The sequence below is a fragment of the Schistocerca piceifrons genome, chromosome 6 (genome assembly GCF_021461385.2).
Source record: "Schistocerca piceifrons isolate TAMUIC-IGC-003096 chromosome 6, iqSchPice1.1, whole genome shotgun sequence".
In the NCBI taxonomy this organism is placed as follows: domain Eukaryota; kingdom Metazoa; phylum Arthropoda; class Insecta; order Orthoptera; family Acrididae; genus Schistocerca; species Schistocerca piceifrons.
This window is the reverse complement of record NC_060143.1, coordinates 84,590,224-84,608,598: the sequence shown is the minus strand read 5'-3', so window position 1 is coordinate 84,608,598 and position 18,375 is coordinate 84,590,224. Positions and strand designations below refer to the sequence as shown.

Genomic DNA, 18,375 nt, shown 5'->3' with positions numbered 1-18,375 from the left:
CACCCTCAATCAGCTCAATCCTTTGTTTGTATTCAGTATGCCTTACAAATCATTAACAAGCGTAACTGTTTACAGTCACTGTGAGAAAAATTTTAATTTGAATAGATTGCATAATTAAGTTCACTCCGATGCTCTGTATCCTATGTAGTCTAACACAAAAAAGACTAAAAAAAGTTATGACATTTCTGTTCTTTCTTCAGCTAATCCAATAAGGAAACCCAAACTTCAAACTGCAGTAATAAATGTCAGACCTTTTCTCTTATCAGTATTCATAACAAAAGACTTCTCACAATTCACATCCATTGTTGTGATGGCCCTAGATGACTGTCCTCTGACATTTATCATTCTAAAATATTCTCCAGCTGACTCAACAATAATGAAGATTAAGAGAAAGGAAAGGCTTCATGTGTTTCAGGACAAAAAAAATCACATAATTCTCACAGCAGAGTAGCAAGTGAAAAACCATGCAATTTATCACAATGGACCATACTGCCCTCTTATTTTTTGAAAACCAATACCAGTATTCATTTCTAAGAGAACTGATGCAGTACCACACAGACTGATATGAAGAAACATGTTCACTTTTATTTTAATTTTTACAGAAATAAATCACAGAAACATTGTACAAATGATTGCACAAATTCTCTATTCCACCAGGTGTTTCATTCACTTCTCTTCCTACTTGATATGCACGACAACATGCAAGCAGGACCTGCTCCAGGTATGGAAATCTTCTTTGATGTGATGCCCATGTGTTGCTACAGTGTGACAGAGGGAGAAATAGAGAAGGGAAGGAGGGAGAAGTAGAATGGAGCAGAGGACCACATGACTACTATGAACCCAAGTCATGCCAGACACTACCATTCGAAGATGGCGATGAAAAGACACCTCCTTCACTACTCGAATTTGCATAACCTGGAACAAAATTTTATGCCGTTAAAATGAGCTTTAAAATAATTGTGAAAGCATAGCAAACATTTGCATGAGAGTTACAGTATTTCAGCAGTTTACTATATTGGTAACAGCTGTATACTTAATTGTCTGCTACAAAAGCAACCCAGAAAGTGCAATATTCCTGCTACACGTAAGGAAATACTCACAATTTTCTGGCATCCTGAATGGAAGATCGGCTTACAGAGTTTGTAGAATTTACTTATTTTACATATTAACCATTTAAATTAAAACGTGATGAGTATCAACATCATTTATGAGCCCTACCGTCTGTATCAAATACTGTGTTTTCTTTTGAGCACTTATTCATATGTTTCTTAAAAAACCATGTATAACTTTAAAATGAATTGAATATAATAGAGGGAAACATTCCACGTGGGAAAAATATATCTAAAAACAAGGATGATGTGACTTACCAAACGAAAGCACTGGCAGGTCGATAGAAGACACACAAACACAAACATACACACAAAATTCTAGCTTTCGCAACCAACGGTTGCTTCATCAGGAAAGAGGGAAGGAGAGGGAAAGATGAAAGGATGTGGGTTTTAAGGGAGAGGGTAAGGAGTCATTCCAATCCCAGGAGAGAGTGTGTGTGTGTGTGTGTGTGTGTGTGTGTGTGTGTGTGTGTGTGTGTGTGCGCGTGCGCATCTCTGTCCTTCCCCCCCCCCTCCCCCCCCCCTCCCCCACACCCCGAGGTAAGTATTTCCGCTCCTGGGATTGGAATGACTCCTTACCCTCTCCCTTAAAACCCACATCCTTTCATCTTTCCCTCTCCTTCCCTCTTTCCTGATGAAGCAACCGTTGGTTGCGAAAGCTAGAATTTTGTGTGTATGTTTGTGTTTGTTTGTGTGTCTATTGACCTGCCAGTGCTTTCGTTTGGTAAGTCACATCATCTTTGTTTTAAGATATATATTTAAAATGAATTGGTTACATTGGAAATAACTTCAAGTTTGATGAAATAAGAGGATGTCTTGATTAAGCAGAGTACTAAAGCTACATCTATATGCGTAAACTTTACATGGATCAACAGTTTCATTTGATTATCTTTGAAATGGGCTACTTCAGGGTTTCAGTACACAAGAGAGATTATAATTCTCTGCAGAATGAAACAAAACTTATATTTAAGAGTCAAATGGAATTTCAATTTTATGACTTTTTTGAGGTTATGAGACTGATTGCTTATTAGCTCTTGCAGTCTCAGCAAGTAATATTCAATATTAAATGAGCTTTACTGATTACATAATCTAGGTAGCCTCTCTAAATTTACTATAAATGTAGAAAAAGGTCCTTTTTCAGGCATTATTTTTTTGGTCTTACTCACCACATCCACAAAACAAAATATATTATGATTTTTTTCTCCAGGGGAATGTCTCATGAAGCACGACAAATCATCCTGTTATTAATGAATGGACATTATCAATGATCTGTGGACCTTATTTTGCAGCCTGTTATCTGCTAAGGAATCCATTTCAGTCCCAACAATATACAGCAGCACAGAAGGTCACTCAGATCAAGTGTCATACATTTGAGTTAGGCAATATAACTGATGTAGAAGATGTCCCTCAGATTGCACATTAATGAGTTTTCAGCTCAATATTCACTCAGTGAATGTACTACTATGTATAAGTATGTCATTATCACCATACATAATGACATTTTCATAATGCAAATGTTTTGCACATGTACAGTTTGGAATGAGATATTTTTATATCCCCTTATTTACATCGGAAGATTGCCAAACCACTCTAACAGTGTGCAAATGGTTCTAAGACCCACACTCACTATGAATGATTCTTAGCAACTTTCACATACTTGTATCCACAGCCAAAATGAGGTGTATTTATTAATACTCATTCTAGTAATTGACCTATTACAACACCTTGTCATCATCAAGTATATCTAATCAGTTAAATAATGAACCACACACCATAAAACAAAGGCAGAGGAGTGTGAAGAAACAGTGTCAAAAACATTACTATTCACGCAAACTAAGTTGACACTCAGTGTGGCAGCTCACAGGAGTGACCACAAAGGCATTATTCATGTACAATAAGTTCCAGCAGCCACCATGCTGAGTGCCAACTTGGTTTGTGTGAATAATACATACAGTATATGCTAACTTGCTGAAAGCTGACATACTGAGAACCATGGCCATAGTATAATCACAAACCTTATAATTTATACAACAACCTGCTGCATGTTGTTATCTTAGAAGCTACGTTACGGAAAGGCAAACCTATGTTTACAGTATTTGTAGACTAAGAGAAAGTTTTTGACAATGTTCGCTGGAATACTTTGTTTCAAAGTCTGAAGGTGACAGGGGTAAAATACAGGGAATGAAAGGCTATTTATAATTCGTACAGTAGCCATAAGGTAGTTACAAGAGTTGAGAGGCATGAAAGGGAAGCAATGGTTAAGAACGGAGTGAGACAGGGTTGTAGCCTATCCCCGGTGTTATTCAATCTATACACTGAACAAGCAGTAAAGGAAACCAAAGAAAAATGTGGAGCAGAAATTAAAATCCAGGGAGAAGAAATAAAAACCTTGAGGCATGCCAGTGACATTGCAATTCTGTCAGAGACAGCAAAAGACTTGGAAGAACAGTTGAATGGAATGGACAGAATCTTGAAATGAGGATATAAGAGGAACATCAACAAAAGCAAAACAAGAACAATGGAATGTACTCAAATCAGGTGATGCTGAGGGAATTAGATTAGGAAATAAGACACATAAAGTAGTAGATGAGATTTGCTATTTGGCCAGTAAGGGGGGTTGAAGTAGAAAGGATATAAAATATAGACTGGCGATGCAAGGAATGTGTTTCTGAGGAGGAGAAATTTGTTAGCATCAAGCACAGATTTAAGAGTCATGAAGTCTTTTGTGAATGTATTTGTATATAGTGTAGCCATGTATGGATGTGAAACACGGATGATAAACAGTTTACACAACAAGAGAATAGAGGTTTTTGAAATGTGGTGCTATAGAAGAATGCTGAAGATCAGATGGGTAATCACATAACTAATGAGGAGATACTGAATGGAATTGGGGAGAAGAGGAATTTGTGGCACAACTTGACTAGAAGAAGGGATCGGTTGTTAGGACACATTCTGAGGCATCCCGGGATCACCAATTTAGTACTGGTCGTGTGTGTGTGTATTTTTGCAAAGGCCTTGTTGGCCGAAAGCTTATTTTGTGACAGTCTTTTTGTTGTGTCTATCTGCGACTCAGCATCTCCGCTATATGGTTAGTAGCAACTATTCTTTTCATAACATTATTTAAAATTGTAGCAGTTTCAAGAAGAACATTTCTATGAAATTTAGAAGCCAGGATAACAACAATATAATAATAATTACTGGTACTACCTTTTCTGTTTGCTTTCATGCTCATATCCGAAAATTTTTTCACCGTATTTTTTGTCCCATGATATTGTAAACCACATGTTGTGACCATCTGACATAAAATAATGTCACCATTTTGTGGGCCCATCCATAAATTACATCACACATTAAGGGGGAGGAAGAGGAAGGCTCAACACTGTGTGACTGGGGCGGGAGGGTGGGGGGGGGGGGGGTGTATGAGAAATAAGCTTCATGTTGTTAAATTGTATGGTTTTGTTTAGTTTTTTATGAGAACTCTGAACTCCAATTTTAATGAAAAACTGTAAAATATCACTAATTCTATCATTATTATTCATTAAGGTTTTAATTTGTTTGTATCACTTTCTGATACGTGGTGGTTGTGCGAAGTGATTGTCATTCACGCTCACTGTATCTACGGTGTCTTACTTCAGCTGCCTTTGATATATGCCTTTGAGGATTTGACAAAAACTGCCACCCCTCTCATTTTGTCTATGTTGAACTGGCAACATCATTCAGTCGAAATGTGACTTGCTGAGTGATGGACTTGTTTTTCTTGGGTCTACTATTTTGTGATTTTCAGTTTTTCTAAAAAATTTAAAAACCCTAAAAAAGTGAAAGACAAAATTAACACCTTGGTATGAAGTCTGAAAAGTAGTGCCAATGTTGAAGGTGAGTTGGATTCGAAAATCAAACCACACCTTTCTGTCTGTCTGTTGGAGGTAATCATCTCAGAAGGTATAGTTCTCAATATAGTGTAGCTGGATTCTTCAAAGTGATTTAGTACACATATTGTATTAAATGCCCATATTCATCTTTTTGCATGCTTACCTTTAATTACAGGTAGAAAACCAAAGACACTAAATATATTGGCATGCAACTAAGTGGAAACAGCACCTAAATCAATGCCTATTCAAAACACTTCCAGGAATCTGGAATAAAATTGTAATACTAGAATCTGAGCCCTGTAGTTTGATGTCAGCACGCAATGGCGGCACATGGTGACAGATCAACGTTACACTGAAATTCGAAGGTGCTGCACATCATTGGATGACTTACAAGCCGAACTATGCAAAAAAGGCTCTACTATCAGTGGATCAGAGTTATTTCCTTCCTCCCAGACAAGTCAGCACAGAAGAAGCAAAATAATACGTGGTAACTGTTCCTGTTAAATTGTGCAAATCAGACTATGTTTCATGTAAAGCATAAAGATGGTAAATTCTGTAAAGCTGCTATAAGAAACCTAGACTCTTTAGCTTCAATTCTGGGCCCTGGTCAAGTATTATTTTTATCTATGCGTGAGAAAGCAGTGTGCCATTAGGTATTACAGCAGTAAATGCTCAAGCACCACTATGAATGCATCTTGACTACCATGTAAAATAACTGGATCATGACTTTGTGACTGTCTCACGGGGAGTGTGCAAGGGATAAGTCCCTGCAGTCGCGCTATTCATCTGTGTCCTCGGTGGCTCAGATGGATAGAGCGTCTGCCATGTAAGCAGGAGATCCCGGGTTAGAGTCCCGGTCGGGGCACACATTTTCAACATGTCCCCAATGAAGTACATCAATGCCTGTTTGCAGCTAGGATGTCCATTTAATTATCATTTCAATTCTAAGTTACTTGTGTAACCAATCAATTATAACTGGGACATTTCCTGACTGGCTAAAATATGCAGATGTTAAGCTTCTTTTCAAGAAAGGGGATAAAGAGATACCATCAAACTACAGACCGATTTCACTTTTGCCAGCATTCTCAAAAATTTTAGAGAAAGTAATGTACAGGCAGCTTCTCAACCATCTGACCACAAATAACATATTATCAAGAACACAGTTTGGATTTATGAAGGGTTCTGATATCGAGAAGACTATTTACACCTACAGTGAAAATGTACTTAATTCATTCTCCATTAAAAAGAAAATACGTGGAGGTCGAGACATGCCTAAAAAGTTCAGTGGGCTTCTCGTCAAACTTCTGACTAATCAATTCTAGTGACTTTCGCAGGGGAACCCTCGTAAACAAGGAAACGACGTCTTGACCTCCACGTATTTTCTTTTTAATGGAGAATACTATGAACAAACGGAGGGAGTCACCATGGGTAGCCCACTCTCACCGGTGGTAGCGAATTTGTACATGGAGAACTTCGAGGAGGAAGCCCTGTCGTCATCCGAATGGAAGCCTACTTGCTTTTTCCGTTACGTGGACGACACATTCGTCATCTGGCCACATGGTATGGATAAACTCCTTGACTTCCTTACACATCTAAACTCCATACACCCCAACATCAAATTCACTATGGAGACTGAAACGGATAGTAAATTACCTTTCCTTGATGTCTTGGTCAAGAGAAGGGCTGACGGCACCCTAGATCATGGGGTGTATCGGAAGACAACGCACACTGATCTGTATTAGCACACAGACAGCTGCCACCACCCTTCACAGAGGAATGGGGTACTTAAAACCCTAGTACATAGGGCGCGCACTATCTCTGACGCAGAGAGTCTACCCCAGGAATTGGAACATCTGAAAACTGTATTTCGAAAAAATGGGTACTCAGAGTGGCAGATTCAACGTGCTCTCCGCCCAATCACTACAGCACAACCTGTGGAGATGGATGAAATCACGAGGGAGGAGGTAGGCACTGCGTTTATTCCATATACAGGTGCACTCTCGGGGAAAATCGCCTGCATTTTGAAGAAACACCGGGTCAGAACTGTGTTTTGTCCTCCGAATAAAACTCGTGCACTGGTGGGGAAGGCCGGCGTGTACCACATTCCGTGTCAATGTGGCAAGTCGTATATTGGTCAGACGATGCGTACCGTCGAGGATCGACGCTGTGAACAGCAGAGGCACACTCGACTGACGTATCCGAGCAAGTCGGCGGTTGCTGAACATTGTTTGTCGGAAAATAACGTTATGGAGTATGAACGTACGAGGATTCCGGTACAGACGTCGAGATACTGGGACAGCATTGTTAGAGAGGCCATCGAAATTCACACCAATGACGACCTCATAAGCCGTGACTGTGGCTATAATCTTAGCAAGGCTTGAGAACCAGCGATTGGGTTAATCAAAAGTAAATCGAGAGTAAATCGAGCAAACCTGTAGTTGTGACGACCACGGCAGACAGAGACATCACACCGACGTCATCTCAGACGCCGTCGCAATCTGTTCCGCCGCGTGACCGTGGCGTGGGGCGCAGACGGCGGAGGGAGCGTGCCGCGGGCAGAGGATATTTAAATCGGCCGCCGTCGTGACCGAAGCCAGTTCCCCCTAAGCAGCCATAGCGCACGGATCTCCGTACCGGCACGTTCACAGGAGCTCAGTCTGTCAGTTCACCCGATGATGGCGACATGTATGATCACCGAAATATTGTGTCCGTTGGACACTGTAGACCGGCAGTACACCCGTGGATATTTTGATGAAGAAAATAGATGTAGAATGTTGACATCATTTGTTGTTTTTTTAAAAGCTTTAAAAGTTTTCATGCAGCAACATAAGTGTCTCTCTTGTACTCCATTTTATTATGATTTTTAGGAAACCGCTGAGGTTGGCGTGAGTATAAGTTTTTGTTAAAATGGAGGGATACACTCTGAACTAACAAATCAGAAGATGAAATACAAGTAGCTGTGTCAACAGTTTATTTACCAATGGTGATGACATTTCTGAACTTGAATCTTACATAATATAGTTATATCCCCAGCCAATGAAGATCTCTGTGAATTTGAAGTAAGTATACAGTTTTCTTTACTTTTTACAATTCATTTATGTGAGTCTTCAGGTTTCTTACAATAACATACAGGATAACGATTAAATTGGGAGCATTATTTTGCCACTGGCATGAAAAATTGTTATTCAGTAAATTTAAATTTATCTGGAATTATGAATAAAGTTTGGAAGGGAGGAGTATGAAGCCGTTAGATTGTTACTCTTCAGCTATATAAGCTATACAAACCACACACATTTCTTGAGATACTGGTGACAATAGAGGTATTATTAGTTCTTACTGCTTCATGTCTCTCTTGCTTACCTGTCTTGTTGGTACGATGCTGGTTAGCAGGACCCCATATTCTGACAGTGCAGTCATCAGATACTGATGCCAACATCTGGTGGTAGACAGGATTCCACGTAACACAATTGACTGTCCGGGTGTGGCCAGTTAGAGTAGCTATTGGCAGTTCTCTCTTTATGTGCCACACATACACTTTGTTATCTGCAATCACAGTAATTGAGAAACTTTTATTGGCAAATAAAGACCCTAAAAGAAACAAACAAATGGGATCTACTCACCTGCAAATGGTTTACGGATGGTATGTGGACATGCACAGATATGTCGTGCTGTACTGTTGTCATAGGCGTAACAGGATTAATCAATTTCAACCAAACTCGATATGCCTACTGCTTGCTATATGCAAATCACTGCTGTGGTGGTTAGAACCTCCTTGCTCCCAGAGGAGCACATATATAGAAAAAAAAGCATTTTCTACACCCAACACATAAGCTGCCCTGTATGACAGGTATGTAATGTGGGTAGTACTGTCATGTCCTTCAGGGGCTATTTGTACAGAAGTACACGGCTGAGTGGAGAGAGACGGGGGGGGGGGGGGGGGGGGAGGGGGAGCAGACAATGAATAGTGAAAGAGGGGAGAGGATGAGTTGCCCAGGGAAAGGGGAAGGAGGAGATGGACACAATGAGAGGGGGGAGGAGACAGTGGACACAGAGAGGAGGTGGAGAGGGAGATGCAGCGAGCAGGTGGGAGGTGTAGAGGGATAGTAGGCAGGTGGAAAAGGAAGAGGCAGGAGCAGGATATGGATAGAGAAAGGGGGGAAGATATGGTCGGAAAGAGGGAGTACGATCAGGTGGGCAGAGGTGTAGGGAGAGAAAGAGGTAGACACAGAGATAATGGAGGAAGAGATGGGTGCAACATGTGTGTCCAATGTGTACATGGGCAAAGCCATGAGGAAAAGTCTAGTGTAAACATACTGGGTTGGTGCATAAGTTTGCAGCATTTTTCCATAAGTTTAATAAACAAAAAAGGTACACATAACGGAGAATTCAGTCATCAATAATATATTCTCCTTCACTGTTTACAACAGTCTGCCAACACTGAGGTAACTTTTCGATTCCAAGACGGTAGAAATCTTATGGTTTTAAAGCAAAGCACTCTTCGATCCATATTTGGAGAGCATTTTCATCCTGAAAGAAAGTTCCTTGAAAGTTGTTCAACAGAAAGCAGAAAAGGTGAAAATCTGAGGGTACAAGATCAGGTGCATAAGGTGTGTGTGGAATGACTTCCCAACCCAACTCCCATGCAGTGTTTTTTGTCAATCTATCAGAATGTAGGTGGGCATTATCATGGAGAAACATTGCTTCACACTGTCTTCCTGGTCGTCATCCTTGGATTTTCTCTGCAAGATGTCTCAGTTGTTAACAATAAATGTCAGCAGTGACCATTACACCTCGAGGAAGCAATTCGTAGTACACCACATCATCGCTGTTCCACCAGATGCACAACAGTATCTTTTGTAGATGTGTGCAGGTCTTTGTACAGAGAGTTGCTGCTTTGTTTGGACTCAGCCATTCCTTACTTTTCCTTATGCTAGCGTAAAGACACTATTTGTCATCACCAATAATGACGCCGGCCGGTGTGGCCGAGCGGTTCTAGGCGTTTCAGTCTGGAACCGCGCGACCGCTACGGTCGCAGGTTCGAATCCTGCCTTGGGTATGGATGTGTGTGACGTCCTTAGGTTAGTTAGGTTTAAGAAGTTCTAAGTTCTAGGGGACTGATGACCTCAGATGTTAAGCCCCATAGTGCTCAGAGCCATTTGAACCAATAATGATACAGAACAGGAATGGTCAGTGACGGTCAAAAGCGAATTAATGATGAGCAACCAGAGATATGCATATGACCACCCACTGATTTTTGTGATTTTGGCTCAGAACATACAATACTCCTGAAGGTCTCCCTGGATGTGAAATGTGAAGCATCAGTAATGCAAAAACAGCCCCCTTAATATGAGAAAAACATTTTCTTGCTGTGCTCTGTCTAATGGCATTATCTCCAGACATGGCACAAATATTTCTGGCTGCCTCCGTAGATTTCACGCCTCTACTGAAATGAAAAATAGAGGGTATGTCAGAAGTGCTCAGATTTCTCCACTGCCTAGCATCCACAGCCCAGTCACTAGCCCAAAATGACAATATGTAAACTCAGACAGCAACAGTGAACTGCAAATACAAATGACAATAAATAAACAAGCCCATAGCAACCAACGTGAGGAGGTGGGAGGGCGGGGGGAGTTCTACAATCTTATGCACCAAACTATTATATACAAATGAATGTATGTGGATGTCTCTGCAAATATGTCCAGCATGCTCTTGCTAACCACTGGGTCGATTTCAACCAATATGGTGTACATACCACTTGCTACCTGGTATTCAACACTTTGAAGGGTGGAATTACCTAGCTCCCTTATGGGCAGAGATACAGGTGAAATCTCTTGACATTTAGTATGCCCTTCACAACATGAGTGTTGTGCAAGTAGTATCAGCATGAACTGCAGAGGCTACATGTGCCGACAGTCACAGCTGTGTAGAGAGAAGAGGAGATGGACAGCAATAAGGGAGATGAACACAGTGCAGTAGGAAGGAGGACATAGCTGAGGAAGAGGAGGAGGAGGAGGAGGAGGAAGTGGGGGGATAGACAAGCTGTACATGTATTACATGGACGATGGATACGCATACCGTGACAACAATACACCCCAATTGTTGAGAAAGTTAAGGAAAATCCTCACAGCTGAGGATGCTTCAGATAGCTTTCAACTGCGAAGCACTATTAACTACAAAATCAAAACAATAGCTGTCAAAATAGCACTATTTTCTTGATATGGCACTGCAAAGATAGTTCACAGTATTTCATTTACAATGACAGGTTGGAATAGATAAATACTCCACATCTCCTGCACCGAGAAAAGGGAGAAGAAGAGAAAGATGGAGGGAGGGGGAAGGAGGAGATGCATGAAATATGTAGAGAACACATATGAGGATGAAGCTGCGGTGAGAGGCTAGTCTAACAAATATAGTAAGCTCTGACAATAGGGTAGCAGAGTCAAACTTGAGTAGAATAGATTGTGCGATAATCAACGGATATGCATAAGACAGGGTTAACTACGGAAGTGTTGATTTTAATTGTTCAGATCACTATTGCCAGTTGTTAGAACACTTAGGCGTGTCTGTAACAATATTCTTCATATAGCGGACATGCTGAGTTGTAAATAGGCACAACAAAAATATACTGTCACACAATAAGCTTTTGGTCAACAAGACCTTTGTCAAAAATAGACAACAGACGATTCTTGACAAAGGCCTTCTTGGCAGAAAGCTTATTGTGCGACAGTCTTTTTCGTTGTGCCTACCTGCGACTCTGCATCTCCACTATATGGTGAGTAGCAACTACCCTTTTCATATTGTTACATTCCATACTGGATTTTCCAAGCACTTCTGCACCAATATCAACTACAAGGTATGAGTAGAGTCAACATTTGCACCTTGAAATATAAGCTAACAGAGGAGAAGTGGGTCACCATTTACCAGGCTAAAGGGTCTCCAAGCACATGGGATGAATTTTATAGGACAATGATGCAGACTTTTCACTACTCCTGTTCTACAAAAGAAACCTCTGACATTTAGGATGCCCTTCACAACAGGAGTGTTGTGCAATCAGTATCACACTGCCAAAGAGAAAGAAATACTACACTGAAACTTCCGCCTAGTCTGATTAAGCTAAGGCAGAACGTATAAGCGTAAGTAAAAGAAAACAAGACAGATGGAAAAAAGTAAGTAAACTATTTATTATTTCAAAAGCAATTGCCTTAACTCTTAAGACATTTATCTCGTTATGAGACAAGATGGTCAATACCTTCATAGAAAATGTTTGCAGTTGCCTGTGGAACCATGAATGTAGCTAGGTATGCACCTCTTCACCTGAACCAAACTGACAGCCACAAATCCTATTCTTCAGAACCCCACAAATATGTAAATTGCATGGGGAGAGATTGTAACTGTGTGGAGGATGTGTAAGGGCTTTCCAGCAAAACTTCTGCAGCATAGTCGCAACAATCTTGGCAACATGTGGGCACGCATTTTGTTGACAGGTTATTTCAACTATGCTGAAGTTTCGCTGGAAGACCTTACGCATCCCCATGCAGTCCCAATCTCTCCCAATGCAATTTCCATGTCTTTGGAGCCCTGAAGATAGACATCCGTGGCCAATGATTCGCCTTGGAGAAAGATGTTCATGCTTGAGTACAATTATGGTTCTCTAGGCAACCACAACATTTTTACACAAAGGCAATTTTTTTTCTTTTTTTCCGCTCCATTTGTCGCATTTTCATTTGACTGCCCCTTATATATGAAGGCACAAAGTTTTGTATATTTAAGGAAAAGCATAATCAAGATAAACAAGTATTTAAGGTAGGTTGTACTCTGTCTCTATTGACCTAATCACTGATGGGATGTTAAATCCTAATGTTTCTTTCCTTTTTATTTCCTTTGGAAAGACAAAGTGATAGTATTTTCCTATGTGAATATCAGTTACTTTTATTAGTAAATATGCACTATCATTTTAGCATTATTTTACCATTCACTAAATGTCTGATCAGTCACTCATGAAGATGATACAATGCTCTTTTTGTAGATAAGAGTATTAACCCTTTTGTGACCATCAGGACATGTGTGTTGCATGTACAAATTTATTTCCCTTAAATTCTGGAAACAGATGAAAATTAAATGGGGCAAAGTCAGGACTGTATGAAGGATTATCGATGACAGTGAACCCGAGATGCCCGATTGTTGCAGATGTTGCAGTTCTCATGTGTTGTCTGGCATTTTCATGCTCGGGGGAGGGGGGTATGCACCATGTGTGGAAGAACTCTCTGAATTTTAAACACTATTACAGCAAGCTGTTTCTCATGCACTGACATAGTTACATTATTGTACAACGCTATTTTACACACTACAATTCAAAGCACTTTAAAGGCAGACAGCTGCAAATATGCAAACATGAAGAATATAGATTTAGAACGTTAACAACATTTGTTTCGTTTCAAAAGCTTTAAAAGTTTTCATATAAAAAATAATTTTACGGCTCTTCTTGACCCTCGGTGAAATGTTTATACCACTTGTAAACTCCTATGGGAAATTCACCAACAGCCACAGCCAATATTTCAAATGTGGTATTGGACTTTATTCCATTTTTCAAACAAAATTTAATGCAAATTCTTTGCTCCACTTTTTTTGAAAGTAAAAATTCACCGAGCACTCGAGAACACTTATAACCACTTATAGCAATAAACTTAATATTGAAAACAGCTGAAAATGCAAACATATATCAGGAGCATGTGTGGCATCAAGATAAAAAAAATTTAAAAATTGGAGGTCTAAAGTGTGTGTAATTACAAAATTCCCATTACTTTTTGATCACAATTCATAAGATACAATATGTTTCTAAAATTGCTAAAGAGACCAATGAGTAAGTTCACCCAGATCAATCATTACTTTTTAAATATGAGACTACTCATTTTTCCTACATTCAATATGTACACACTGTGTGTCTATGCACTGCTTAATGCAGTCTCTTTTCACTAATACCATTCTTTACATTCCATCTAGGTTTTTTACTATGATGATAAGATTCAGGGCCATTATTTTATCAGTTGGTATCAGACCCAGTTTATCACAATGACTCTGGTCAAGTACAATTTCTTAATTACATAGCAGAAACTTAAGACTGTTTTATCTTTATAATCACCTATGATCAAACTGTACTGTGCACATGTAGCAGTACGTGACAGTTTTGCTAGTGGCTCGTTGAACACCTTCATATAATTCAGAATTACGATTCTTCTTCATAAAATGTATTTAAAGAATATTATAAGCTGCAAAAATAGGACATTTGTAAGGAATGAGAACTTCATCATTCTAACACTGGGATGGATGAGCTAGTTTTTAGCAGGTATTGTGACGGCTGCTCTGAAGTCTTTTGCTCTCTCTCTCTCTCTCTCTCTCTCTCACACACACACACACACACACACACACACACACACACACACACATCCTCTCCCCTGTCTCTCCCAAAGTTACTGAAGATTCTAATTCTTTTTATAACAACATAATTGTACAGCATGTGCCAAAATGATTGACGGTACTACACAACATTTCCATTGTTGAATAATCATTCACTAATCATCTTGTGAATGTTGCAGTTCTTATTTCAGTGCTTGCTAAGAAAATTGGAGAGGAATTGAGTCTTATGCAAGACAACTTTGTAGTTTTGTTTTCACCCAGACATGTTCCAGTGCTTTTTGTGCTTTCTTCAGTGGTTTTGTCTCTTTCCTTCTCAGTGGTGCTACCTGACATTTATGCTAGTACCTTTAGGTCTACTATGCAATCTACAGCTTGTCATAGTTTTTTTATGCTGCAGTGCTTTTACTTTTTTGTGCAGAGATAACAAACGTATTTCTTTCGTTCTTGTCGTTACACATTCATTTTATATGATGTCTTGCCAAATTTGGCAAAAAAAAAAACAGCATCAAAAATCTATGAAATGCAACAGAATGGGCATTAGACCTAAAGCTACAAGCATAAATGTCCAGCAGCTCCATGTGAGAATCAAAATAAACAAACCCACTGACAAAAGTGCAGAAAGTGTTGAAACATGTCTGGATGGAAACAAAACTACAAAGATGTTTTGCACACGGCAGAATTTCTCTCCAAGTGACTCATTGTTGCCTAAACAATGCATTTCTTTCTTTCAGTAATGATTCTTGCATTACAACTCAGCATTTTAATGTGAAAGAAAGCGGCATTTTTTCAGTTCTGCTGTGCTTATTTTTTGGTACAAGACACGTTTCTACCTTTTATCCCATTTTCAACTGGTTTTCTTAATAAAAGAGAGCACACTACATTACTTCCATTAATAGAAACGTGATGATGTGAATGTAGCTTATTAGAAACGTAAGTAGAAAAGTGTGCCTTATACAAAAAAAAAAAAAAAGGCAGCATCTTTAAATTTGTGTGTTCTATTGATGTTGGATCACATATATTCTGTCTTGTTGGTTTGACATTTTGATGTTGTAATAAGGTATATTACACTGACCAATGAATAAGCTAAGCATGGATTACTAATTTTGTGGCAGTGATACATTTTTTGCACTTGCGTGTCATGAGAGTATTAATCTCTGATGTGCTTAGTTTTGTTATCTTTGTTGTTGTAATTTAAATTCACTGTGTTTGCTTATAGTCCCGCCCCCTCCAATATGTTGTTCTAAGCATTCGTGAAGATTCATGATTTTTTACGTAATAAAGCTATGTGCAATTATCTGTGCTTATAAACTAAGAGACCACATAACAGGTGACCCCATCTAAGAACTTTCCACAAATGGCATTTTTGACAAACAGTGGAAATACACACGAAGACAACAAGCAACAACAGTAGATTATTCCATGCCATCACTGACAAAATTGGGAAACTATGTGATGACAAAGGTTTTGGGAGTCGCTCTCCCATCTTATATGAGCATGAAGCCCACGCAGTATAACAAAAATGGTATTAATTCTGCAATGCCCGCATGTCACATCACAGTGCTCATTTCTGTTGAGAGGGATGTCATGTCAGACTTAAAGACTATCGGTTCAAATAAGCTCTCCCAGGTTACAAATATGTGCAATGAAAAGCCCTGTAACAGGGCCATGACCATAGTTTGAAGAAATGAGATACCCATCCGTCTGTTCCAGCTGTCTGTCCGTACCCCATCTGCAATTACACCCACCCAGCTGCAAAGGTGGTTAGCAGCAGGGGAGAAAATATTTCAGCTGAAACATGTGATAAAAGGTCACTAATAATTCACTCTGATGATTAGGAATTTGGACCAACAAACCACAACACTGATGCCACCAGAAGCAGCTTATAAAAACTGAAAGACAAGCTCATATCTTGACGCATAAAGTCCACCGAACTCTGAGCCAGGTAAGTATTACATCAAGAAAAATGTGGTGTCAAGACTCCAACATAGTTCTAGCGACATTACAGAATTTAGTGAAAGGCTCCACAGTGTCCAATGATTTGTCATTAAGCATTTGGCAACAACAACTGCTGATAGGTACGGATAGCATTGGTGATATACAACGATAAGTCATCCAACATATTACTCAAGTTTGCTGATAGGGTCTATGAAACACTCGAGTCAATGGTTACAATTCCCACGACATCAGTGGACCATAGCCAACCAAGTTCACCTCAGGCAAAGATTCTAGACTGCATTGCCGTCAAGTCATAATGCCCATTGAGTGTTTCCAATGAAATCCAAAGTTTAAGAACCACTGCAGAACCACTGGCAACAGAGATGTGCACTGTAATAAAACTGGTTATGGTGAGATAAACTGCACTAACCATTCTTGAATAATATGAAATGACTGATTCCCAAGTTAAAGACTCAAAATCCAGAAATCCACTACCAAATAGCTATATGAAAATGTGTAATGTCAACACATATAAACAGTTTATGTAATTACTATGGATTTCTTAGAAAGATAGGCAATAATAAACAATTATTTATACTTTGTTTATTGCAATGTATGTTCCAAAGATGATTATGCATGAATATATCAATATATGATAGTGTTTTCCTTGCTACATGTTGTTATAGGTAAATGTATGTTCTTGTTCAGTACAAGTATGGAGTTGAGTTAGCATAGAGGTTGAACTTAATTGTGTTGTGAAGTGAAATAACTGAAAATATATCTATTCTACAACAGAAACTCAACCAGTGGTCATATAATTTAACACAATGAAGCCAAGAATATCCCAGACCAGTATATGAAGTTGCTTTTCAGACTCTAGTGGATTAGAAGCCTACAACTTTCGACAACAACAAGGAACAATAACAGATGAGTACTATGAGAAATGTTAATTTAAATTCTGCCTTTGCTACCTCTCTCTGTAATTTGTCACTATCTCAGCATCCCAAGTGCTCTGAAATTGTGACCAGGCACCAAAATTTAAATTTACTTCAAAATAAACATAATGAATCACCTTTGGGTTATAAGAGGGTAGAGATAGAGCATGCAATAGCAATAACGCGCTAATACAGGAACTCAGGACCAACAGAAGAGCTCTCTTGGGGTATGCTGATACCACAAATATTTTGGCGAACGTGCTGCCAAGTGCAGCTCTCTAAGCCATTACTTGAATAGTCAGTGAGTCCACAGTAGCAGAGCAGTGTCCGCACACTGCTGGCAGCAGCCACCTCCACATGAATATTCAACTGCATCAAAAAGACTGCACATATCACAGAAGCATACAGGCATGATGTTCCTCACAGACACTGGTTTCAAGATCAACATGCTGGCTGTCAGCCACACGCCAGACAACAAACAGGATGTTCAAGCAGGCAACAACACTGTGATCAATACTTATGGACACAAAAGTGTTGGTTTCCCCAAACTTTCACATGATCATTTGTAGTCACTGACATCTCTGAACCCATATTAGGTGCATACCTTCTGGCACATTTTGCACTAGCAGTTGACCCACAGGGAACAGTGTTACTGAGATCAGTTGACAATGGTACAGTCTCAAGTACTAAAGGCCACCCTGTTTACAGTGTGTTACACAAAACTGACAACACTTGTGCCTCTAGTAAAAATGGCACGACTACAACACAGAAGCCTATGGAGGATAGCGCAATTGGTGAATGTGTGATTGCACTTTAACACTTAATATATACAAACTGCATACAAAAGACAGATATTTTTGACCTCATATAGAAGTGTGACCAGTGACTATTTTTACAAATCATAAATCCATTATTTCAGTCTCCAAGAAGGTGACAAGCATTCATGTAGGCAGTTTCGACATATTGAGTTCATAAGCCAGCTTATGACAGACATTTGGCACATGAGAAGTGCTGAAAATTTTGTGGCTGACTACTTTTCTTGTATTTGTGGTGTGGCAGAGATTATAGACCACAGAGTCACCGTGGATCAGGTCACAGGTCCACAGTTACAAC

General features: G+C 39.5%; 1 protein-coding gene across 1 annotated transcript in view; it reads right to left on the bottom strand.

Moving 5' to 3' along the window:
* Positions 1-563: 563 nt before the first annotated feature.
* The window catches only part of LOC124802988 (WD repeat-containing protein 26), a 145,621-nt gene continuing 127,809 nt past the window's right edge, over positions 564-18,375 (bottom strand). Inside the window, exons 11-12 of the mRNA XM_047264088.1 lie at positions 8,339-8,521; positions 564-915 (exon numbers count right to left, since the gene is read on the bottom strand). Coding sequence (XP_047120044.1) covers positions 833-915; positions 8,339-8,521 — 266 coding nt within the window. The 3' untranslated portion in view covers positions 564-832. The remainder of the gene's footprint in view (positions 916-8,338; positions 8,522-18,375) is intronic.